We start from the raw sequence: 27,077 nt of genomic DNA, 5'->3' as shown, positions 1-27,077 counted from the left end.
ATGATTAAAGGACATATAAGATTAATCCTTTGTAATTTAAAATGTACTTTTATTTATAATAGCTAGCAATTATTTTCTGTGCCAAAATTTTTTGATTCCAAAAAAGAGTGTTTGATATGATGGTTTAAATCATTGTCAAACCAGATAAAACTGTCAAATGTCGAAAACCTGCCAACCTTGCTTCCAATATAACCTCAGAAATTTCTTACTCTCACTTTGCCCATCATTATAACACATTTTAAACCAGTCTAACTTATATAAATTACATCCTGCTAAAAAACAACTGCGAGATTGGTAACATATCAATTAAAACAAAAGGTGCTAAACAGTTTTTATGATTTACAAATTCTTAATAGAAAAAAATTCCATCTCAAGTACATTAAATAATTAATTTTGTATAATAAATTTTTTTATATAATGTACATTGCATAATAATTTTTTCATAAAATTCAATTTCATGCAATTCTACCATCTTTAAATCCTCTAATCCTCATTTTTTTGTTACTATACCTATTCAAAGAGGAATTTCTTAATTCTGTCTATGTTATGTCTTTTGTCAATAATCCTTATCTTGTTCCTACATGTTTTTGTAAATATGTAGGAATAATAACTTAATAAATAATTAAAATTCAAATTTAAAATAATTTATATGTATTATTAATTTAGTTATTCTATTTAGGTTTCTTGGTAACAATCAAAATTTCTCATTCACATGAATCATCCAAGAAGCATATATAAAAGTGACTTTGGTCCTCATTCCTGGTTTGAAAATAATTTCAGTTCAGATGTAGAAGAATTTTGTTCTCCGGATACCATTGATGATTGCTTAAAATACATTTCACAAGTGAGATAATTTTATTTAATAAATGTTTAAAATTCTGAGTTCTGTTTTATGGTCATCACGAATAAATTTATTTTTTCCTTCTAATATATTTTCAAAATAAAAAGGAATTTGTTTCTGTTGAAATTTATAAGTAACTTAAAAAGATATTTGAAAAGTATAATGAAAATTACTTTTCATGTTTAAATATTTTAAATTAGTAGATATGATTGTTGTTAGAAATGAATTGAAAATATATAATTAATTAATAAAATTCTAGATATCTGTTTGTTTGTTATTTTTAATTTTTTTATTCTTATGTGGTACTAGATAGTCACGCGTATATTGTTCATAGTCACTAATGTGGCGAGAATGTGGGTTCAAACCAATGACCTCTGGAGTATTAAGGTAATTATGGAAAATGATGTGCACTCCAAACTAAGTTGAGTTAAAAAGTTTTATGTAGTAGTCACCACTAGCTAATTAAATGTTTTTGAAGGGATTATTTAGTAATAATAATGGGAAAAATTAATTTCCAGTTTTGTATTCCTTATTTAAATTTTAATTCTATATGTTGACTGGACACTTTTGTAGACAAAGCTTAAATAATAAAGTAAATGAACAGACTAGTCATCATTTTCATCTGATTTTTATGTGTATAAATTCAATTTTCGTGAACTTAAAAAAAAAAAGGACTCTTCCTACAAAAAGCTATGATAGCCAAAGGAGCATGGATTTTCACATGAAAAAACTAGATCATGCAATGTTAATACAGTTACGTAATTCTTTTGCCACTTAACTTGTCCACATATCTCTACTTTTTATTTTAAAATGTCAGCAATCCTATTTATATTATCTTTTTTAACTATATGTATCTATGTATATATTTGTCCTCAGGAATTCAGTGCCTTAGGTTATCCATCCATTTATGCTGATCCTAGTTCTGGTCCACATTTAGTGAATTGTGATATTGTCAAGTTCTCAAGTTCTTGAATGTTATATTTGAGATTCTTAAAGATTTAAAAGAACATGTGGAAAGTAAAGAAGAACTTAACAGCAGGTATTTCGTTTCTTTTATTTTTTTTTCTCCCTTTTTTCTTCCTATTCTGTTTGTCCTAGTTTTGTTATTTTAGATGGGCTTAGACAGTGGTTTTTATTCAGATTTTTAAACTCAATTAACCCCTTGTCTGCCGAAAATTGCCAAGATGCTAATGGATGTTGATTGATTTAGGAGTTACCCTCATTGACTAATTCCAATGAATAATTTCGCAAACGATTTTAATTTTAGTCTGTGGGACTTCCTTACCGCGGAAATGCCACTTGTATTGATGTCATGAAGTCAATGATCAATGATTAAAATTTATCATCAATAAAAATTATCTCTACTGATATAATTAGGAATAAATCAAATTTACCGTTTATGAATGATAAACTATTTTAAATAAATGAACAATTATGTTTTTGTTTAAGTTTGCATTTAATTTTATATCATAAAAATTAGTTAGCTTTAAAAAATGAGAAGAGGTTTGTTTGTTTGAGATGCTTAGTTTTTTTCTAAAATAACTTTTTTTTTATAATTTTCCTTTCAACTCCAATAATAAATCATTGATAGCATTGTTTTTAGTGCACTCTGAATGCAACATTAAATTGTAGATTTCTTTCAGAGATCGTCAAAAAGAGCTCTCTAAATAAAAACATCACACAATTATTTTAATACGTTTTAATCTATTCACTTGTTTTGTTAATATTTTCTGTTTTATATATATATATATTGAGATATATGGCAATAATAAACATTTGTATTGAGATAAACGAAATATTGAGATAATATGGAAAATAATAAACATTTATGAGTTCTATATACTTGCAGCCCATGCGCAGTTAATGAAACTTATTGATTTTCTTTGTTTTTCTCTCTTTTCTTTTTATCTTTATTGTGCTATCTCTCTCTCTCTCTTTTTGGGAAAAGTTTTGCAAAATGAAAAAAAAAACAGTAGTGGGTAGCAACTGTTTTTAACTCATGTAAAATCTTACGAAAGTCCATCAGCTGACGAAAGAAGTTTCTGTACTTTTTTCTGTGCTCTGTTTTCTGTTAACCAAGCGCAAAGAAATTCAAATATTTATTTTTATTTTATTAAATTTTTTTATTTTATTAAATTTTTATGTGTTTAAAAAATAAATAGAATAAAAACTTGACAGAGGTCTCCATTCTTCAGCCAACTTTTCGCTTGTCCCCGCCTAACCAATTTCAATTTTCTTGGTGTATTTATCTTAATTTTTTTTTCTCAAACTTAAGTTTTAATCACTCAACAAAGTCACAAATATTTGATAATTTTTTAGAATTTCTTGAAAGAAATACTCAGTGTCAAAAGCAGGGATGAGATTCTTCCGCGGATTTCCGCTTTTTTTCAAATTTTTCCTTTTTTTCCGCTAATTTCCGCTGAAATTTTTTTGGCACAAGTTAAAATGTTCTATGAGGAATTTAATTTTCCACGGAGGGAAATTATTGAAGTCCCTTTTCCTCCCTCTGAAGTTTCTCTAAAAATCATTTCCTTGGGATAAAACTGGTTGACCTTTGCACAGGGATGAGATTTTTTTTGTCTCTCGAATTTCAGCCTTTTTATCAAAAACTCCGATTTTCTAAAAGTTTCGTTTTTTTTAATAAATATCCCGTTTTTTTTTTTAAAATTCAGTCATTGAAGTAAAATAATTATATTTATTTACGATTTTCAAAGATAAACAGAAAATTCAATCTAGCCCCTTCCGCATTTTTACTTATTTTAGCTATTTTCTCCGATTTCACGCACAGAAAATAAGATTTTCCGTATTTTTTATCCGTCGGCTGGATAGCTCGTATTTTCGTAATTCAGACGTCGCTGCTTCTTGTATTCTGGCGTGAAAACAAACAAAAAAAGAGGAAAAAAATAGAGGTGGATTTACGGTAAAAATATTTATTTGCTCATTCAATTAATCTCGTAAATTTTTATTTATTATGTCTAAACAAAAACAATACAAACGAGCCTTTTAGAAATCACAAGTCCAGACTCTGCAAATATCTCGATTTTTATTCATGCGATTTTAATATCAATCATCGATTTTCGTATTTACCTGATTTAAAAGTTGCACATTGCGATTCTTATTTACGCTATTTAAATATCGTATATTATGATTCTTATTTATGACATTTAAAAATCCAATATCGTGTTTTGTATTTATGCATTTTTAAAATCGCGATTTTATTATCAAATCTCGATTTTCGTATTTACCTGATTTAAAAGTTGAATATATATATATATATATATATATATATATATATATATATATATATATATATATATATATATATATATATATATATATATATATATATATATATATATATATATATATATATATATATATATATATATATATATATATATATATATATATTTATATATATATATATATATATATATATATATATATATATATATATATATATATATATATATATATATATATATATATATATATATATATATATATATATATATATATATATATATATATATATATATTTATATATATATATATATATATAATTATTTTTATTTTTTTATTTCCTCTTTTTTACTTTCTGACTACTCTCATCCCTGCAAAAGAAGCATAAAAATTGGAGGCTAAACAAAAAATTTCTAAAAAATAAATCAGCTAATTTGTTAATCTAACCCATTTTTTACAGTTCTTTTTCTTCAATATTCTACATTTTTTGCATTGAACATGACTGTTAATTGAATTTATGGTCATGTTTAATATTTTCCAGAGAAATTCGTCTGCATTAAGTACTTATGTAGTGACTATTTTTCGAAAGTAGTTTCTATTCATTACATTTAAAAAAAAAAAGTAGGAAAAACTACTTTATTGAAAATGTGGTGTACTACATTTATATTAACAAAGTTGACATAAAGATAATCGCAAAAAAAAAGATAGTTTTTCTGAAGCTGTTAATAGTAATGTAGATGTCAGTGTTCCTACATATAAAGTATGGAATGGTCTCTGATTTAATATTTTGTTCTAAATATATTGAAGCATATAGCCAACATTTTATGTCTTATTATCATATAGTAATAAATTGCTTTCGAATTTTCACAATTTAATAGCTGTAAAATAATTTATCTGAAATTTATGTTTAAGTGTCGTTTTGCTCAACAATAAAAGTCTACAATTAAAAATTAAAAAATAATCTTGAAAAATTGTCATTTATTAAGTCACTTTTAAAAAAAAGTTATATTCCTTACTTTAACCCTCTGGTGATTTCACAAATAGTTAAATGTGAGAAAATGTTTCTTTCATAAAATTTCTCTGGTCATTAAAGTGTCCAAAAATTTATTTATTTATTTATTTATTTTTTTTATGGTTCTTGAAATACAATTTTTTTATGTGGATTAAATTTTTCTATTACTTCTATTCAATAGCTAATGTTAAGTTAAAAACTTTTTTTGAATGCTTTTCTTGATTTCATCGATAGAAAATGAGTTGCACTAATATTGATATTAAAATTTGCTACTATTGAGACTGTTTTTTAGGTTAATATTATAGTTTACCTGACTCTAAGGCACTCTAGGGATCATATTATATTGTTTTCTCATTTTCGTAACCTAAATCTAATTCAGTATTAAAATTATTCAAAAGACTATAAAAGTCTATAATGAAATTGTCTTTTATTAAACATGCTTTTTTGTTTTAAACATTTTCTATGGTTGATAATTTTTTATCAAAAATTGCAAATATTCAATTGCAATTTGTCTTACCAGAAATTCTTGCTTCCATAAATAAAAGTTTCTTTTTTCTTAAGTTTTGACGACATACATAACAAATTTAATTGTGCTCCTATAAAATAAAAAAAAAGTTGCAGGCATTAATTATTTTTTTTAGGTAAATTGAAGGGTGAGAGTTAAAAAATTATGAAAGAGAAAGTGTAAATGATTCCAAATGAAAATTATTTCTGAATTAAGGAAAATAATGAAATACTTATCATCATTCAATATTAATGATCATCACTCATTCAATAAGGTCAATATATGTTCTGAAGAGATCAGAAAAATACTTGTTATTTTAAAATGAACTTTTCAGCGAGGAAAAAGAAATATTGAAAGCTACAAATACTTTTAGCTACAAAAACTTATTCTAAACTTTCAAACTATGTTGAATATTTGCTTTTAAATTTAGCTAATCAAATAAATATGCTAATATTTGAAAACACTTCTGCAAATTAAAAAAAAATTTAGCTCATATTTAATTGATATTCGAATGTATGTTCAGTAACAATGAAATATAAATGTAATAATCAATTTACTTTTTTGCACATTTGCTAAGTTTAAATTTGAATTTTTCTTCCAAAAATGTTTAGGCATTCCAATTTATAAAAATCAGCAGCTTTTTATAATATCAAATTTTCCCTGAATGAACAAAATTTTAATAGCCTATGGACACTGTACTAACATTTACACTTTTACCTTGATACTTGTTTGCTTCTAAAAATGAAAAAAAAAAAATGTATTAATATAAGATTAAAAACTTCAATATACTGATCTTGCAATTTTTTTCCTTCAAATAATCTATTTGTAGAAGTTTTATTATTATTATGTTTTATTAATTTTTCAACTTGTTTACAATTATATAAATTTTTTTATTTCATTTAGAAATCAGCGCTTGGCAAGTGATCTTAATATTTTAAATAAGAAAAACACTCAGTTGAAAGAGCGCTTGGAACAGACTGAAAGGAAGCTTAGCAGCTCCATCGAAAAGGAGAGGCAACTTAAAATTAAAAATGAGCAGTTCCAGAGTCTTTTAAAAAGTGAAAAGGATGAGGCTAGTTTTTCCTTTTTCTTTTTTTTTTAGACTGTGCTGTTGTCAATTTTTTATTATTCTTGATTATCAGTATCAACAGTAATATGGCTATAATCTTATGCTTTTATATTTTTTTCATCACTAAATAATAAATTATCACCATGCAAATGAAAAAAAAAAGATTTTAATAACTAGAGAAATAAATACTTATTTTATAGAAACTGAAGTATCTTTGTGTTGCTATTGTATGCATTATTAGTGAGATTAATATTATCAAAAGATTAAGATTTTATTGCTGAAACTAGAGTTTTTTAAAGTTTTATTGCTATAGATACTTTGTTAAATGCAAATTTTCAGTAAGATTTATATATTTAATAAAATATTTAATTTTAAATATGAATATAATAAAATATTAAGTATATTTAATTTTTAAAATTTATATGCTTAATAAAGTAAAATTGTTACAATTGCAACTATACCCATCACTTAAAATTTTGAAAATATTTTTTTCTCTCCATTTTATTTTTTTTGTGAATTTTTTCCCAGATTAACTTTTTGCTTATGACTTGTAAAACAATTGAACCAGAATAGCTGACTTCACCACGCTATTGACAAAAAAAGGGTTAATAGAAACATAATAAGAAAATTTTGTTTTGAGGTTCAATACTTTTTAATCATAGAATTTCCTAGAAGTTTCTTCATTAAAAAAAGTAAAATTGTATAACACAAAAACTCTAATTGAAAATTTTTTTAGCTAAAATTTGTGAAGAAAGGAAAGTATTTTACCAACTCTTTTACTTCAAATATTCCTTTTTTTATAAATAAAACTTAGAAAAGAAAAGTTAAATTAAGGGCAAATTTGAATTTAAAACATAAATTTTGAAGTTAAAGTTATTGAAATGAGGAAAAAAAATAATTTAGAATTACAGTGATTGAATTATCCATATTTTTCTGAAAATTATTTTTCAATGAGAATTAATTTTCTTGCAATTCTAAAATTTAACATAGAAGAGCTTTAGCTATTAATTTAACTATCCATAGCTTGTTTAATCATAGAATTTTACAATAATAATGCGACCTCACTTGGAATCATATAGTTAATGCTTATAGTTTTCTAAATAAGGTTGGAATAAGTAAGTTTTGTTTTCCTTGACTATTAGCATGTTAATAGCAATGAATTTTTATAACTGTTGTTTAACCTTTTCACGTGGGCGCAAAAATAAGAAATGGAGATCCTCTGGTGGGCTCTTTTTGAGACTGGGGGATGAATTCAAGAAAGGGAACCGCTAATCCCTAAAACAAGTCAAATGATGGGTGTTAAACATCCCCGAGAGTTTTATTCCCCCTCTGTTATTCTAAACACCATTTGCTGTCTTTTACACCACCTCGGTTAGGGTAATAGAAATACCACTGGTGGAGAATTCCCTTTTTTTGTCAACTAAAAAAGCGCGGGAAAACTTCTTTGGTGGTTTTATACAATTCAGCGTAAAAAACTACATTCCAAATGTCACATGTTGACTATTTATAGTGTTTTCCAAACAGTCAGAATCAGTGTGGTGTGTCACAATTTTCTCATTTTATTGTTTTAAATTCTAAAAACAAATAAACCTAATCACAGTTTTAGAAAACTTTTAATTATGCTAGCTATAAAAAAATTATGCACGCATATATATATATCTGTGTGTGTGTGCGTGCGTGCGTGCGTGTGTGTGTGTGCTGTTTATGACAAATAAAAATAAAGAAAACTAATGATTACAAAGTCAATATCTATATTCTGTTCTAAACTATATTAACAATTAAAATCTCCATCCTCTGAGTAATTTTATTATATTTTTTTAATTTCTATTAAATCTTATTTAAAAAGTTTTTTTTTCGTTCCATCAAACATTTTTCATCATATATTTAAATTAAAATTATTGTAATTGTGGTATGTCATTGCTCACTGTTTTACATCAATACTTTCAACGTATTATTATGAAACATTTCACTGTTTAATATATAATAATATTATTACTCATTTGAATAATAGCTAAAAAAAACTTTGTTTTTTGGGATACTTTTTCAACAGGTAATTCAGTTTTTGAAAATTTCAGTTTGATTTCGCTGGAGATATTTATATCAGTTTTTAAAGTTATATCTATTTTTTATAAGCTCTTTGATGCCATATTAAAACGATTGGTTTATTTGTAAGTTTACTCAAAAAATAAAAAGCTAATGAGGTGTACAGTGATCCTAAATACTCTTTTAATGAGTTAAAAATCATCGGAAATTTTGAGGACCAAAAAAGAAGGCTCAGTTTATATCCATTTTTCACATAAATAACGGATAGATCGTCCTCTCTTGCAATTTGAGGGTTACTATGTTTTAAGTGTGAAATCTGTTCTTCCTGAGAGTTACTAGGCATTGAAATTGGTTAAAAATGAGGAAAAACCATTTTTGTTTGCGAGTAAAATCGATTTTTCTTTGAACCAATTTTTATGTGCACAAACAGTTCTTTTTCGTGATCTTAATTTAGTTAATTTTATTTTATTTTATAACCGTCGTTGAACAGCCGACCCAATTTTTGGGTTTACGACTACTAATGTTCAATTCCGTAGACTTGTCATTTGGACAAGAGAACTCCTGGATCAAGTATTGGGAGAAATTTGCCTTCGTGGAGGACTTTCTGATGAAACTAAAACGCATTTGCGTTGCTTGGAGAGGAAGACCACGAAAACCTCACACGGTTAGACTGACTGCAAGGGGATTCTTACCCGTGATCCGTCTACCACTGAGGAAATTTCACGTCAGCACTGTGGTCGGTGCAAGTCGGATGCGGAATTCGTATCGACCAGCCTTAGCCGGAATCAAACCCCTGTTCACCTCATTGGAAGGCGAAAGCTCTATCCCCTGAGCCTTCACGGCTCTAATTTAGTTTATTATAAATATCAATATTATTCATTATAAATATTTTACATGTATATATATTTTAAATATTATAAATATATTATAAATATTTTACAATATTTTACATGTAAAATATATTTTCTATGTTTTCGAAATTGAAATCATAAACGCTATTTTTAACTTTTTTTTACGAAACCATTTTGCTTTTGTGGCCGCTTTCATGTTTTTTTCCTTCACTCTACTCACAGTTCACCTTTTAAATATAGTTTCTATAAATTCTTTTCGTATCTCAGCTTTGAATCTTTTTATAAGTGTGAAGCTGAAGTTTTGAACATTAAAATTCTATAAATCTATTAGTTGTTAAGTAAGTTGAGGTCAATTGTGAATAATATTTTTAAATATTCTTTTAAATATTTAAAAAATTTAAAAAAAAAATATTACATATGTAACGCAGTTTCAATAAAGTGCTTGCTTTTCATGAAATTTGCAACAAAATAAAAGAAATGAACCCTATTGTTATATGCTAATCATTTGCAACTGAAGCATATCAACTGAAATATTTATGAGTTTTCGCGTTTTAAAAACTATTTCAAAAATATATAAAGGAAGTGGAAGAAAAATATTGTTAGAATTTTAGAACGCATATTAGATTCTGACCAAGAGTTCACGGGACGAAGGTGCTAAGAAACGTGTTATAAATTTAGAGTTCGCTTAACACAAAAAAATTTTTTTTTTATAGTAATTGTTTAAACTATTATATGCTATTTAGAAAATGAATTTAAAAATTCTGTATCATTATTTTTAAATAATTAACAATAGTTTATAATTTGAAATCTTAAAATAAATAAAAATAAACGAATAAAATAAATATATAATAAAATAAACGAATTCATTTGATAACATAATTTTCAATCAAAATGACCTTGATTTCTGCAAGAGAGGATCTTTCAAATTAGCCGGGAGTAAGGGCAGATTTATAATCTTTTACCTTGCTTTTTTATTATTATTATCAATAATAATAACAATAATAAATAAATTAATCTGATGAATAAAGAGAAAAATTCTTTATCACTTATTGAAGTGACCGGTATTTTTCATAAGTCGATAGATGAAAAAGTTGAAAATCAAATTATTAAGTCAAAGAGTTAATATCAAATTAAATTTCCTAAATTTTCTTGCATCGGATATGACTTAAATCGCTTCACTGGTAACAGACTTATGAAGACAGTGACTGAGTCTAAACAATGACTAGTTGCATTTTAAATAGTTTAAAAATTAATATGTGGTTGAAAGTCTTCTTGTAAAAAACTTTTGATTGAAATTAAACGTAAAATGTTTAACAAAGTAACTAAAATTACAAACATTAATTTGAGTATATTATATATTAGATAGCAACAATTATAGAGACAATTAATTTTAAAAACTATTTAAATATTTGTATTAAATTTTAAATTTCGACTTAATAATTCAAATTTTGTTTTGAGGAAAAAGTTGCAAATAAAGAATTGCAATAATAGCAGAACAGAAAACAAATTGTTTTCCTCATTTTCATTTAATTAACTAATTGATTTTAAGTATAAATATTTATAGATATTTAAAAATTGCTTTTGTGTGATATGTGCTATTTGTTGATAAGCTTGAAAACAAAGCAATAAAAAGTGGAAAAAGCGTCATACGTGCTAATGGATGGAATGTGTGTAAATAAGAAGATAGGACTTTTTATAAGATGTCGGTATGTGAAATGTCTTTTTACCCCCACATTTTTACGCTGAAACCAATGATACCACCGAAGAAGATTTCCCGCGCTTTTGCATAACTCGAAGAGCACCAGAAACCTATGATCTCTATGATCCCTTACCAAGTGGTAGAAACATTTACTCTACATTCCAACTTTTAGTTCGGATTGTTCGATATGCTCCTTTTTTCAAGTGCGTGAATTTTCGCTTATATATATATCTATATTTATTTTTTCTTTGTGTATTCATGTAAAGTTTAAAAATTATGTTTTTAGTTCATAATATTTTTATTTAATTTGTTAAATTTGTTTTTGTTTTTTTATGATTTAAAGTTATTACCTTTATCTTAAATTTTTTAAATATCATGCCTAAAAGGAAGTATTTGACTCAAGAAGAAATCGAGATCCTTGTTGCTCGCTGGGATGAAATCAGCTCTGATGATTGTGCTGATAGTGACTCTGATTGTGAAATAGAAATAGAAGAAAATTTAGAAGATATTAGGAATGATAGGTTTTTTGCGCATGACACCAGTGTACTCTCCCAAGCAGAATAAAATAATTTCTCAATTGCAACAAACGGAGGAAAATCCTTTTTATGGAAAGATGTGGAATTCCAGAATTCAAACAATATTTGTAAGCCTACTGTGCACCCTTTTATATCTGCCAGAGGAATCAAAATTAATATTCCAGATAGTTTCAAGGATGTGGATTATTTTTTCTTCTGTTTGATACTGATTTATTAGATTTGATTGTCGAAGAAACAAACAGATATTTCTATCAAAGGAAAAATAAAATAACAGGCGATCAATTATCTGAAAAGAAACGATCCCACCATGCTGAATGGAAGCATTTAACACGAATGGAACTTTTATCATTTTTTTCGTTGTGTCTGCTCAGTGGACATTGTATTAAAGACACTATTTCTGATTATTGGACAAAACGATCTTCCTTAGAAACTCCATTTTTTAGAAATGTTATGAGCCTTGATCGATTCAAGCAAATACTGAGTAATTTGCACTTTGCAAATAATGACGAAGCTCCAGACAAAACCAATGCGAATAACGACAGACTATGGAAATTGAGAAAATTATTCGATAAGTTAATTTCCAACTTTAAAAATGCCTATACTCCAGAGCAAAATTTGGTTGTTGATGAGGTTATAATTACATTTAAAGGTCGAGTAGTTTTCAGACAGTACATTCCAAAAAAGCACAAGCGCTGGGGCATTAAAATTTATAAACTTTGCGACGAAACTGCCTGTACTTTGGATATGAGAGTCTATCTAGGAAAAGACAAAGCAGAATGCTCGCCAGGACAAAGTTCGGCGTCATCTGTCGTCTTAAATCTTATTAAGGACTATGGAAATAAAGGGCATAATTTGTTTGTGGATGATTTTTTTTCATCCCCTGAATTATTTGCAGAATTGAGGGACACTCATCAAATCAACAGTTGTGGTACAGTTCGAAAAAATCGAAAAAAATTTCCTAAGGACTTATCATGCTTAAAAAAAGGAACAGTTAATGCCAAGACTTCTAATGGATTAATGGCTGTGTGTTGGAAGGATAAGAGAGAAGTGTTTGTTCTTAGCAGCATGCATGCTGCAACAGCTGAAAACTTATCAACTGGAGAAGACAATAACAAAAAGCCTTTGGTTGTGCAATGCTACAACAAAAATATGGGGTTTGTCAACCTTAGTGATAGAATGGCAAATTCCTATGGTTTCTCTAGAAAAACCCAAAAATGGCCGATAAAGCTGTTTTTTCACTTATTGAATATAGCTGTTTTAAACTCATTTATTTTGAAAAAACAAAAATTTAAAATTGATCATAGAGATTTCCGCATTTCACTAATTGAACAATTAATAGGACTTTCTCTAAACAATTCATCATCTCCAAATAGAATTATAACAAATTCTGTTGGTCATTGGCCCGAAAAATCTCTGAAACGGAGACGATGTGTCCAATGTCAAAAATCAAAAATAGGGAAAAAGACAAATGTACAATGCAAAGCTTGTGGCTTAGGACTTTGTTTAGGACAATGTTTTGAAGAGTATCACATCACTTAATCATAGTTTATAGGATAAAAGAAATGGGTTTGTAAGAAATTGCTCTGAGATTCCTTAGATTTTTTTCCATTATTATTAATTAAAAGTTGTACTTTCTGTTGATTTAAACTCTATGCATAAGGTAGCACTATTTCTTTCATTTGACATGTTTAACATTAAATTCTGTATGATATACATTTAAATTTAAATTCAAAATGTTCATTTTATAGTTTGCAAGAAGTTGTAATAGTAGTATTTTAGTAATATATTTTACGGTTTTTGCAAAAAAATGTTATTCCTTATTTCAGTTTTATTTTTTAAATTCTTTGAAATTTTAAAATTTGTCTATAAATTCAGCATTGAAAAAAAATTTTCTGAAATTTTTTTAATACTATAAGCTATTTGTTCCCTGCTTCGCATATATTCTCCAAATTCAAAAAAATATTTGAAAATCATTTTCTGTGTAAACTTTAATTTCAATTCCTGTTTTGAATAACGAAGTCATTGATATATTAGAATTATTTTTTCAGTAAAAAGTAATGTTCATTTTATTAAATATACGCAAATAATATATTCTTCATAGTGAAATATTAGTTGAGTCATATCTAATATGTTATGTGAATAAATAAGAATTTTTTTAAAACTTTTATTTAAATTCTTGTTTTGAATAACGAAGACATTGATATTTTGAAATTATTGTTGTAGGAAAAAGTTATGATTATTATATTCAATATATACAAAACATGCATTCTTCATTGTAAATTATTATTTAAGGATCATATTATATGTCATGTAAATAATAAGAATTTTTTTTAAAACTTTTATTTCAATTCTTGCTTTGAATAACGAAGATATTGATATTTTGAAATTATTGTTGTAAGAAAAAGTAATGTTTATTATATGAAATATATACAAAAAATGTATTCTTCAAAGTAAAATATTAGTTCAGGGTCATATTATATGTTATGTTAACAAATAGGAATTTTTAAAAAAACTTTTATTAAAATTCTTGTTTTGAATAACGAAGATATTGATATTTTGGAAATTATTGTTGTGGTGAAAAGTTATGTTTATTACATTAAATATATACAAAAAATGCTTTCTTCTTTGTAAATTATTACTTAAGCGACATATTATATGTTATGTAAATAATAGGATTTTTTTTTAAAACTTTTATTTCAATTCTTGTTTTGAATAACGAAGATATTGATATTTTGGAAATTATTGTTGTGGTAAAAAGTATTGTTTATTGCATTAAATATATACAAAAAATGCTTTCTTCGTTGTAAATTATTACTTAAGCGACATATTATATGTTATGTAAATAATAGGAATTTTTTTTTTAAACTTTTATTTTAATTCTTGTTTTGAATAACGAAGAGATTGATATTTTGTAAATTATTGTTGTGGTAAAAAGTTATGTTTATTATATTAAATATATACAAAAAATGTATTCTTCATAGTAAAATATTAGTTGAGGGTCATATTATATGTTATGTTAATAAATAGGAAATGTTTCTAAAACTTTTATTAAAATTCCTGTTTTGAATAACGAAGATATTGATATTTTGGAAATTATTGTTGTAGGAAAAAGTAATGTTTATTATATTAAATATATACAAAATATGCATTCTTCATAGTAAAATATTTCTTAAGGCTCATATTATATGTTATGTAAATAATAAGAATTTGCTTTAAAACTTTTATTTCAATTCTTGTTTTGAATAACAAAGATATTGATATTTTGAAATTATTGTTGTAGGAAAAAGTAATGTTTATTATGTTAAATATATACAAAAAATGTATTCTTCATAGTAAAATATTAGTTGAGGGTCATATTATATGTTATGTTAATAAATAGGAAATGTAAACTTTTATTAAAATTCTTGTTTTGAATAACGAAGATACTGATATTTTGAAATTATTGTTGTAGGAAAAAGTAATGCTTATTATATTAAATATATACAAAAAATGCATTATTCATAGTAAAATACTTAAGGCTCATATTATATATTATTTAAATAATAGGAATTGTTTTTAAAACTTTTATTTCAATTCTTGTTTTGAATAACGAAGACAATGATATTTTAAAATTATTGTTGTAGGAAAAAGTAATGTTTATTATATTAAATAAATACAAAAAACGTATTCTTCATAGTAAAATATTAGATGAGGGTCATATTTTATGCGATGTAAATAAATAGGAATTACTTTTAAAACTTTTATTTCAAAAAAAAATTTCACAAAAAATTCAGCAATTATAATCAAAATTTTAAAATTCCGTTAGCTGATTTTATAAAACGAAATTAAAACAGAACCTAAAAAAGCTTCATTTATTTAAGTTTCTGTAAAATATATTGCTTTTACATTTTATTTCAATTTGAGTTAATTCACTTAAAAGAATGCTTTTCGATTCTCGATATTCCATATTTTTTATGTACTTTTGAAAATATTCGTTGAATTAAATTTGTAATAAAAAAATTATTTTTTTCAAAAAATGGCCTAAACTTGAACAAAAAAATTTATACAAAAAAAATAGCAACTTTTATACTGACTAAAAAAAACTTAAGAAAACGGCATACAAACAAGCAAGTACCCGAACTTGGAATAGATGTTTCAAAGTAGGTGGGAAAAGTAAAGAAACTTTTCTCCCCTTAACTTAAAAAGGTGAGACCTCTCGTATAGACTAAAACAATAAAACACATCCCCCTGTTATTTGATCCTCTGTCTTAACTGCGGTGGAGTTTCCTTCCCCTATTCCTACGCTGAAAGTGTCACATGCCCACCAGTGGAACCCAAGTTCAGATGTGACAACTGCTGTCACAGCCCCCTGGAAAAGGTTAAAAAAGTTATGTGTGTTTATTATCATATAATCTAAATAAAGAAAACTTATAAGTCATTCCAATAGTATAAATAGGGCCAACTGATGGTAACAAACATGTTAGACAAAACTTTTATGTTATGTTTAAAATGTACAAGAAAGTTATATTTATCGTTTTGTTTTACTTCATTGGCACTAGGTTAATTTCTTCACAATAAGTGGGAAAGTTAGTAGCTATGTTAAGAGCATTTATGTGTAACTTTTGAACCTTTTCTAAACTTTACTTATTAATTTTAAAATAGTCATATTATATTTAATATATATTTCTATGTTGCTGTTATATTGAATTAATAAATAAATTTTATTTTATAACATCACTTTTTTTTTCAAATTACAGTCAAAGAAATTGTCTGCTCAAATTCAACAGCAAAAAGTTGCATACCAGCGTGAAATCAAAAAAATTGAAACTAACCTTACTCAAATGAAAAATAGATTAAACCAGGTTCTTGTGGATAAGAATCCTGATAAGAAAATAGGTAATTCTAATGAATACTATTGATATGATTTGTACTATTAGTAAATAGTTATTTACAATAAGGTTTGAATTTAGTAGTTTAAAAATTTTACCTTTAAGAAATCAGATTTCTTATTCAGCTCAAATATATATAAAATAGTGTGTGTGTGTATATATATATATATATATATATATATATATATATATCACATATATATATTTATCACATGTGAGTCGAATACTTATTTAACTAAACCTGGCACCATTTTCTCTAACTACTTAAATAAGATTATTAACTATATTACTAAAGAAGGTTTCTCTTGGATAATCACTAATAATCAACCGATTTTAGATTTCATTAAACATAATAAAATTAATTCTATTGCGACTTTTGATTTCCAGGATCTTTTCAATAGCATTCCCCTTTCTAAACTAAAAGATGTCCTTTTGAATTATTACCATGATTTTAAAAATATCCTTTATTGCGATTTTGATTATTGGGAAATTCTGATTAATTTTTGTCTTTTTAGTAATTATCTTTACAATGGAAGGGATATCTTTCTTCAAATTAATGGAATACCACAGGGATCTAATTATTCATCTCTCTTAGCTAACTTATTTTTGCATTATTATGAAAAAAATTTTACTCTGAGTATTAAATTTGTTTTTAGATATATTGATGACTTAATTATCTTTAATTTCCAAGATTTTACTGTTTTATTGAGTGATATATACCCTGAGGAATTAATCTTACTTCGTAATCATGATGATAATATTAATTTCAATTTTTTGGATTTGGGTATTATGAAAGTTGAAAATATCTGCTTTGTTGATTTATACGATAAAAGAAATGATTTTAATTTTAATATTAATAAACTAGTTACTTGGAATTCTAATGTTTCTAGGAGCATCTATTTAAATACCACTTTTAATGAAATGAACAGAATTAAAAGAATATGTAGTAATATTTATTTATCCAAAATACAAATCGATAAACTCTTTCAAAATCTGATAAAAAACAATGGATACCCAACTAATGTAATAAAATTTTATATAAAATCATTGAATTAATCGTATATTTTGGTGGATATATTTTCTAAACATTTTTTTTTTGTTAATTTTTATGATTTTCCCATGTGCAAATCCATTTCAGGCCAAAATTCATTGCCAAAATTATTTACTAAATAATTTCTTTGTTAATTTATGTAATTTTTCCATGTGCAAATCCATTTCGGGCAAATCCGTGGCTATAATTATGTACTAAAATTTTTTCTCTGTTAATCTTTCCATGTGCAAATCCATTTCGGGCAAATCCGTGGTTAGAATTATTTACTAAAAATTCCTTTGCTAAATAATTTCCCTTGTTAATCTATACAGTTTTTCCATGTGCAAATCCATTTCGGGCAAATCCGTGGATAAATTGTTTGCTAAAAATTTCTTTATTAATTTATACAATTCCATGTGCAAATCCGTGGTTAAAATTATCTGCTAAAATTTTTTCTTTGTTAATTTTTCTATGTGCAAATCCATTTCGGGCAAATCCGTGTTAAAAATTATCTATTAAAATTTTTTCTTTGATAATTTAAATAATTTTTCTATGTACTAATCCATATCGTGCAAATCCGCGGCTAAAATTATTTACAAAGCAGGCAATTTATGTTTCTCTTTTCTATTTTATATTTTTTCTTAAATAAACATCTATCTTCTAAAACTATTTATGATCAATTTTTAAAATTATCCAGTATAATATTACCTTGTGCACATCCATTTCGGGCCCATCCTTGGTAACTAACAAATCAAAACTCAGAATAACAAATCACTTCAGCAGTGCAGTAAGAACGACACTTTAGAACCCTTTTGTTACACTCAATTTGCGCTTTTGTTTTCATCTTTTGTTTTCATATTTTGTAATCTGGCAATCTTTCTGCGAAAACATTTTTAAATCATTCTTGAAAAATAACTGTCCAAGTAAGTTGTTATGATTTTGCTACTCGCTTTATAGTCCCCCCTTTTTAATGTTTTTTCTTTTTATTTTATTTTTTCTTTTTATTTTATTTTATTATCTGTTTTTACATGTTATATTTACTTTTTATGATCTATTTTTACGTAGTTATTTTATAAAAAAAAAATAAAAAAATTTTTTTTGAGTGCTCCTCACACTATTGTATTAATATATTTTGCTTTGGCTTTATTGATACAATATCAGAAAGCACTCTGTTTTGCGGATATAATCGTGTGGGCTGAAGAAAAGATTATATCTTTTTTTTCCGGCTTTTTAATTAACATTTCACTTTTTTTTTTTTTTTTTTAAATAAAATATTGTTTGTTGTTTTTTTTTTTTTTTACTTATTATTTCCCACCCCCTTTTTTTCATATGTCTATAATTTTTCTTTGTTTTATTCTTCATTTTGAACTTATATATATATATATATATATATATATATATATATATATATATATATAAGTTCAAAATGAAGATAAAACAAAGGAAAATTTCCGGCTATTGATAAAAGGGGGGAAAAGAAAATTAATAATAAAAATAACAAAAACTAAAAAAAAAAATGGAAATCTTGTAAAAAATCCGGAAAATTAAAGATATAATCTTTTCATCAGCCCACACGATTATATCCGCCAAAAAGAGTGCTTTTTGATATTGTATCAATATAGCCAAAGCAAAATATATCAGTACAATAGTGTGAGGAGCACTCAATTTTTACAAAAATTGCAAAAAATGAAATAGAACACAATAAGTAAAAGTAGCACGTGAAAACAGAAAATAAAATGTAAGGAAAAAACAGAATAAAACATAATCTGTAAAGCGAGTAGCGAAATCAAATGAATTTACATGAACCGAAAATCTTTCAAGAATGATTTAAGATATTATCGTAACAAGATTGCCAAATTGCAAAATGTGAAAACAAAAGCGCAAATTGAGATAAAAGCGTAACTAGAGGAGTTTTGTTTTAAAGTGCGTTCTTACTGCATTACTGAAGTGCGTTTGATTTGCTAGTTACCAAGGATGGATGTGCGCAAGGTAATATTATACTGGATAATTTAAAGAAGTTGACTATAATTTAAAAAAATAAATATTTATTTAAGAAAAAAAAATAGAAAAGAGAAAGAAGCATGAATTGCCTGTTTTGCTCATAATTTCAGCCACGGATTTGCCCGAAATGGATTTGCACATGGAAAAATTTTATAAATTGACAAAGAAAACTTTTTAGTAATAATCTTTTTTTAAATAAAATGTTTTTAAAAAAATATTTTAAATTAAAAAAAAAAACTGGATAACAGAATAGGTTGAAGATGTAATCTTGTTGTTGTGGTCAAGTTGCATGACACGCACACACACACACAAAATTTTTAGTATTTTTATTATTGCTAATAATTCCATAGTATAATTATTATTTAATCTAATATATTATTTTATCTAATACAATATAATTATTATGATGATGTGATTTTCTCAATTATTTTTCAGTATTAAATCATTAATTCTTTTCTGTTAAAAAACAGAATAATATTTTTTTAACAATTTGTTTAAATTTATTCATAATTTTAAGTTACTTTCATGAATACATAAATACATAACATTCACAAATAATATATACATAAACATAATATAATTTATTGGTTTTTATGATCAGCTCTTGTTCATGTTTTCATTTCTGCCCAACATATTGCTCAGTTTTGTTTAGCTCTTTGTTGCCAATGCAAAAACAGAAATTTTTATAGATATATGTGTCCACATATATTTATGTGTTTTACATGATATAGATAGTTATAAAAATGTTACTAAGTTTACTTAAATGTTGTCTTCTTTATAGCAAATATTAGTACATCTCATTTATTACAAAGAAGTTCAAATCAGAGAGGAAAGTGGAAAACAGAATCTCTTGCAAAAAGGTTAGAACATAACTTATACATGCATATTTTTTTAAAGGCATTTTTAGTTTCTTATGCTGTTTTGAATATTTGAATTTTTTTATTTTTTTTAAATAAACTTTATTTTGAAACTGTTTGTGATTGTTTTTATTATTAAAATTTTAGCTCAACTGAGGAAATGTACAACTCTATGATATCTAATTATGAGAATCGCTTTCAAATGGCCTTTAAAGAAATTGAAGAGTATAGGCTAAGTTTGCATTTCATTGAGCAGCAATTGGAAGCAGTTCTTTCTTCTGTTGGAGTAATGTTTTTGTAATAGACATTCTAGTTAGTATTTAAGAAAATTTCTATTTGTAAATTATTTCTATTTGTATTTAGGATAAATTATATCAAAATGCTTTACCTTGCTTAACTGCTATTTTGAATGGAAATAATTTTAAGGAGGAGTTAGTACAGAAATTCAGTGCCATGTTTACACAAGTGCAGCAGATAAGTTAGTTGATTTTTAATTTCTTTCTTTTGTGAACTTAATGTACATTATATGTGTGTTATATCTCTCTTTTCATTGTGCCATTATCCATCTATTTTTACTAAGAAATGAGGGCAAGCAAAAAATTATCACATCTGTTGAATGACTTGTGCTAAAGTAAATGTAACGCCCTGATAGTTAAGTGCATACTTAATTAAAAAAATATATATATATATTATTAAAAACATTATTTAAAATCACAAATGGTAAAAAAAATTTATGTTTAAACCTATGCACATTTTGGTGTCACAATGGTACATCTTCATCAGCAGGATGAATGGTAGGGTTGATAAAAACAGAGAGATTTGATCTAACAGAGGTTATATGTCCTACTAAAGAGTTAAAGGTGTCGATATATAGTTAAAGGTAAAACATTAAAATAAATCCAAATCTTTGAGAAATATGGTATAGCAATAAGATCATTAATAATGAACTTTTTGTCTTTGGTATAGAAACCAAATCAAGGCATGAAGCATGAAACTCTTTTGTTAATGATCTTATTGCGACACCGTATTTGAAAATCATTAGGTCAATGCATGAAGTTTACTTTATATGTAGACCTGGATTTTCAGAAAAGTTTCTACACCGTCAATAAATAAATTAATAAACTATGTTGTTAATGATTTTCTTGCTGTATCATATTTGCCAAACATTGGGAAATCATTATTTTTTTACTGTTTTACCTTTAACTGTATATTTATCTCTTTAGCGTGATATAAGCTCTATCAGATTAAATTGTCTCTGTTTTTACCATCCATGCCATTTATCCTACTGATAAAAATGTACCATCTTGACACGTGTATAACTTTTAATAACAAAAATTACTATTTGTGATTTTAAACCTTGTTTTTATTGAAATTTAATTTTTTCAGGAAGACTTGCTCTCGTAATTTTATAAAATATTATAATTGTCGTCTTATGTCTATTACAACTTTCAAGTTTAATTTTGTCCTCGGTCACTGCTCAATTCTTTTATTATAAGAGGGGAAAAAAAGGAAAGAATTAATAATAGAGGAAACCCCCTCAGTCCGACTGTAATTAATTTGCGGAAAATTTCACCGTGTTTTAAAAAATGCATCTCTTCATGTCTATTATAAGAGATAATGCTAATGGCAAGAATTTTAAAAAAGCAGTGACTGAATTATTCCAACGGACAGTTAAGAGCATCGTAAGAGATCTATAATTAGGAATTTATCAAAAGATAAAATAGCCAAAGACAAAGCCAGCCTACATTATTAATATTAAATTTGAAATAATTTGGCTGTAGCGTAATCACCAATAAGATTGTGAGAAATTAATATAACCCTGTAACTGAAGCATTTTTGTGGTTAGAGAAATAACAGCTTAAGGAATAAAGAGTTGGAAATAGATTTTGATATTAAATTTAGTTGTGCCAGTGAATTAATGAGATATACATTTGTATTGAACTAAAAAGTTAGCCCTTACATTAATTGTTAAGAAGAGAAAAAAAATGGATCAAGCGAGTGATAATTTTCTTTTTATAAAATGTGATAAAATTTAAATAATTAGTTCAATTTAATTAAAATTTGATTAAAAATGGTTATGAAAATTAAATTTATGAAATTTTGTAATGCTTATAATGGCATCACAGTGCTTATATTGTTTCTCAAATTTTAAAAGCGATTGAATGAGTTGAGTAATAATATAATTAGAGGTTATACTTTTGTATAATTTTAAAATGCTATCTGTATTAAATTATATTTATTTTAGTTGCAAGCAAAGTTAGTGATAACAAGAATTTATCTGAGGAAGTGGAAACTTTAAAATTTGAGATACTGAACCTGAAAAGCAATGAAAACACAAATATTTGCCAGGTATGTATACCTTTTACACTTGTATCTGTTTACTTTCATTTATTAATTTAACCAGATTGAATTACTAAACAGCTATTAACGATCTTTTAATTTTGCTGTTGAAAATAAAATCTTTTATGCATTTATTTCAACTAAGGTTATTTAAAGCACATTTTTTCCCTAGTGTCTACCATGTCCATATGATATTCATCTTAGATAATATATAATATATCATTCGGAAATATTAAATTACTATGCTTTTATCTTTTATGCCAAAGGTGGTTTTTTAAGGTCGGATCTGGCAATTATTGTTTTTCCAACTTGTATTGATCAGAAAGACTGACAACTTTAGACCCAATGGCGTGTGAAAGTGGAAGGAAATCTTAATTAAACAATCAAGGAACAGTCAAACTCTCTTAACAAACCTTGGCTGACCCCATAAAAACATTTGCAGCAAATTGGTAGAGTGAGAAGAGTATGTTATTGGTCTTTGCAAAATCTGTCCAAAGAAAACAAGGTTAAGCGGTCTACCACGTGTAGCTTATTGCCTCAGCAGTTCTCTAGAAGGGTATTTTTCAATTGCTGATCATTTGAGGAGAAATATAGGTACTTGATAAAAATCTAAAATGCTAAAGGTATAGGCTCTCTCTTAATGCCACAAGGAGCAGCTAAGAAAAGTTTATATACCAAAAAAGTGCTTCTGTGTGTGTCTGGGGAAATATTTGTGATTTTTTTTTATTTTGAAGTGCTGAAGCCTGGACAAACAGTAACAATTATTGTAAATTATTGAATTGAGTAATCTTTACTTAAAAAGTGTATTGCAATTGTCAACATGCAAGAGTTCCACAATAAGATTTTACAAGATTTCAGTGCACTAGGGGAATCCTGGAAAAAATTTATAAATTTGAGGATAGGTATTACCTCACTCGCCTAGTCAAATCTTTCAAATACATCATGTCACAATTTTGATAGTTTCCCTATATAGGAAAGGAAGAAAATTATATTCATTTACTGTTTTCCTATAATTTGTACATTATTAATGTTTATTGTTGTGGTAGTGCATTTTTAATTGATTCTGAATTGTGATTGGGCAGAAGGAAAACCATCCACCTGACGAATCATCTTTATCAAATGATGGAAGAATCTGTAAAAGTAAGGAAGACAAAACTGTGAGTGAACAAAAAGAAGAACTTGCTTCAACTCTTGCTCAAATTAAAGAGGAGGTATTGTAAAATTTTATTAGAATTTGTGTTGGATGTAAATTGAGTCAAAATTACATTTACATGGAATTTAGTATTTGATTTTTTAATCACACTGTGTTAGTTCAATTGTTTTTGTCAGATATCCTAAGTTTTTAAAATTCATTATCTTTATGTGCATGTACACAATACATTTTTCTTGAGCATCGAACATCTAAATGAAATCTAACTGTTATCCAACTGTAGTTGACAGAAAATTAAACTAATCTCATGAATAAGAAGACATAATTCCATCATAAAGGTTTTTTTTAAATATTATTATTTGTTGCCTTAACTTTTAAGTAAATTTAACATGTCTGTTTATAATGAGTTTTGCAGCTTAAGAGGAAAACTAAAAGACAGCACCAGTATAAAATGTTACAAAACAAAAAAAGTTGTTTTGAAATTCTATCTTAAGTATGGTGAAATGTTCCACAAATAGATCATTTTCGGAAATACTTTCAATCAGCAAAGGTTCTTCTAAAAGACTGGATTGGATTTCAATGAAGTGGAAATTTTAATGAATGTATTCATTATTCTTCATTGAATAAGATTGTGAAAATTTAATTATTCATTAAAAAAATTACATTTAAAAAAATCTATTATAAAAAAAGCTACTTAATATCAAAGGAAAATATCTACAAAATTAAAACATGCATTTTAAATGATTTACATACTAATAATATAAATACAAATTAAAATTTCATGTAGTATATAAATGTGAAACACCAAAAGTCTATTACTATTCACATACTTTTAACTTTTCATGCTCAACGTTATTAAAAAACCTTTTCTGTTTAAAAATTCTGAAAGTATAAAAAGTGGTAGTAACATAACTCCATTAATTGCATTTGCTAAAGTTATTTTAAAAAAATCATATCTACTATGCAATACTCTTAATTAAGAAATACACATTTTGAAATGAAATTAATCAACTACAGATTTTTATTTATTTTTATAAACTATAGTGGTTACATGCAGTATTTTTCTAAGTAATTTAAACAAAACCTTGCTAATCCTTTAAACAGCACTCTGAGCTACTCTGTAAAAATGTACCTCGACGCACACTTTAAACTCAATTTAGTGTACAATCTGGTTACTTTCCTTCCCAGAAAACCAGTTTTCCTCCATGTTATTCAATGGAAAAATTATGCTTGTCAGGGAAATTTTTGTGCATATTTGTACTAGTAATGGGAAGTTAAAGATCTAGCTATTACTTTTATCTTTCTGAAAGTCTTTTATTGAATTATATATAATTCCATAAAAACTAAGGTTAAGACTTGTTATTTTTAAATCAAAATTTCCCTTTTTTCTGTGTTTAAATATTATATTTTCGGTCATGGGGGAAAGAAACAATTTCAGTTTTTCTTAGTTTATCTGAACTTAGTATTTTATTTTATTGTTTTTGTTAAAATAAAATTATATATTTTATTTTTTATAGAAATCAAAGCTTGAAGCTCAAAAGTTAGTCTTGATTAAAAGTTTTATGAAGCAAAGTTCATCGAATAGCCCAAAATGCTCAAACTCAGTGCCTTCTTTTTGTGTTTTAACAACAAAAAATGGAGTTACATCTGTCCCAGCTATACATCAGCTAAAGGAATGTCTAAGTTACCCAGATAGTATGGCAAAGTAAGTACTACATTATTTTATGTTCATTGAATTACTTTAATTTGTGTTTCTAAAACATTGTTTAATGCTTTTTGATTGAAGTTTCCTGTCAAAGTTTTAGCTACTTGTACTTAGTCAAAAATACAAAGAGATAGTCTCTATTTTAGTGTATATAATTTTGTGTCTGAGGTTTTTTACTTAATTGTTCCAATATGTACTTTAATGTAGTCAAATTAAAGATTATTTTTAGATGTTTTATAATCTATAGTAAAAGAAATAGGATTCAAACTAACAATAAAAATTTTGTTAGAACCACTTAGGTATTCATTTCGTGGTCCAAAAACTTAATATGGTTGACAAACTTGAGAAAAAAAATTGAACTTTACAATTACATAATTCATGTTATGATACACATCAAAAATTAGTAATTGTCATATATAACACCCTGAAATTAATTAAGTTCATTACTCCAGAATTATTGAAGATTAATATTAATTAAAATTAATGGGGGGAAATATTAGTAAGTAGATTCAACCTAGAGATTAAAATGCTGGGACTAAATAAATATGGAAAATTGAGAAAAAAAGAATTAGCAAAATATTATATTAAAAATTATTTATTTAAAAATTATGAAATTTTAAGAAAAGTAAATTTTAAAAGAGTATAAAATATTAATTTATTGATGAACAATTATTCTGTCATTACATGAATGCAAAGCACAGCATAACATGCAGATTTGAAATTTAAACATATAAATTAAAAAAAATTTGTACCAGACACTTCCATTTATTTTATTTGAATACCATGTGTAGAATAATGAAATTAGTATAACAGAATTTTTTTTTTTTTAATGCTTGGAATTCGATGCAAAAAATTACTTTTCATTACTATTTTATAAATTCCAAACATATTTCAAGGCGAAAAATTGAGTATGGTTTAGCAACATTTGGCTGCGATTGTTGTCATACTAGACTGAACCCTAAAAATAAATCACTTTTCTTTGTTGGTGTTATTTCTAATTTATCTATGGCATGCTTCAAAGAAACAACTCTGATTCTTTAGAATAATTCATGCAAATTTAACTTTCATTCAAGTCTATCATTTTGATAAAAATAGATACTACAGTAGTCCTCACTTTATGTAAATTTTTTTTAGCACAATGACTTTAATAACATTAATTGATCGACAATTAGAAATGAATATATGTAGCGATAAATTTTCAAACCACAGTCTTAGAGCTTATTTGAGTTACCTTTACCAGTTTTATTTCATTTGCTCTCTTTGTTTTTATTTTGCCTAATGAGACCATCAGAGTTTCTCAAAATTTTGCAAAGTAGAGATGAGAAAT

At 25.8% G+C, this 27,077-nt stretch overlaps 1 protein-coding gene across 1 annotated transcript in view; it reads left to right on the top strand.

Moving 5' to 3' along the window:
• The window catches only part of LOC107445002 (uncharacterized), a 33,694-nt gene that overhangs the window by 2,430 nt on the left and 4,187 nt on the right, over positions 1-27,077 (top strand). The window contains 11 exon segments of the mRNA XM_087159430.1: positions 680-844; positions 1,718-1,801; positions 1,804-1,880; positions 6,505-6,673; positions 16,536-16,674; positions 20,480-20,558; positions 20,703-20,841; positions 20,919-21,033; positions 22,801-22,904; positions 23,978-24,106; positions 25,563-25,750. Of these exon segments, the coding sequence (XP_087015556.1) occupies positions 713-844; positions 1,718-1,801; positions 1,804-1,880; positions 6,505-6,673; positions 16,536-16,674; positions 20,480-20,558; positions 20,703-20,841; positions 20,919-21,033; positions 22,801-22,904; positions 23,978-24,106; positions 25,563-25,750 (1,355 nt within the window). The 5' untranslated portion in view covers positions 680-712.

Source organism: Parasteatoda tepidariorum, chromosome 3, assembly GCF_982258835.1.
Source record: "Parasteatoda tepidariorum strain Cologne lab strain chromosome 3, Ptep-v5.0, whole genome shotgun sequence".
NCBI lineage: Eukaryota > Metazoa > Arthropoda > Arachnida > Araneae > Theridiidae > Parasteatoda > Parasteatoda tepidariorum.
Note: the sequence above shows the minus strand (reverse complement) of the source record. Positions and strands in the feature narration are given on the sequence as shown.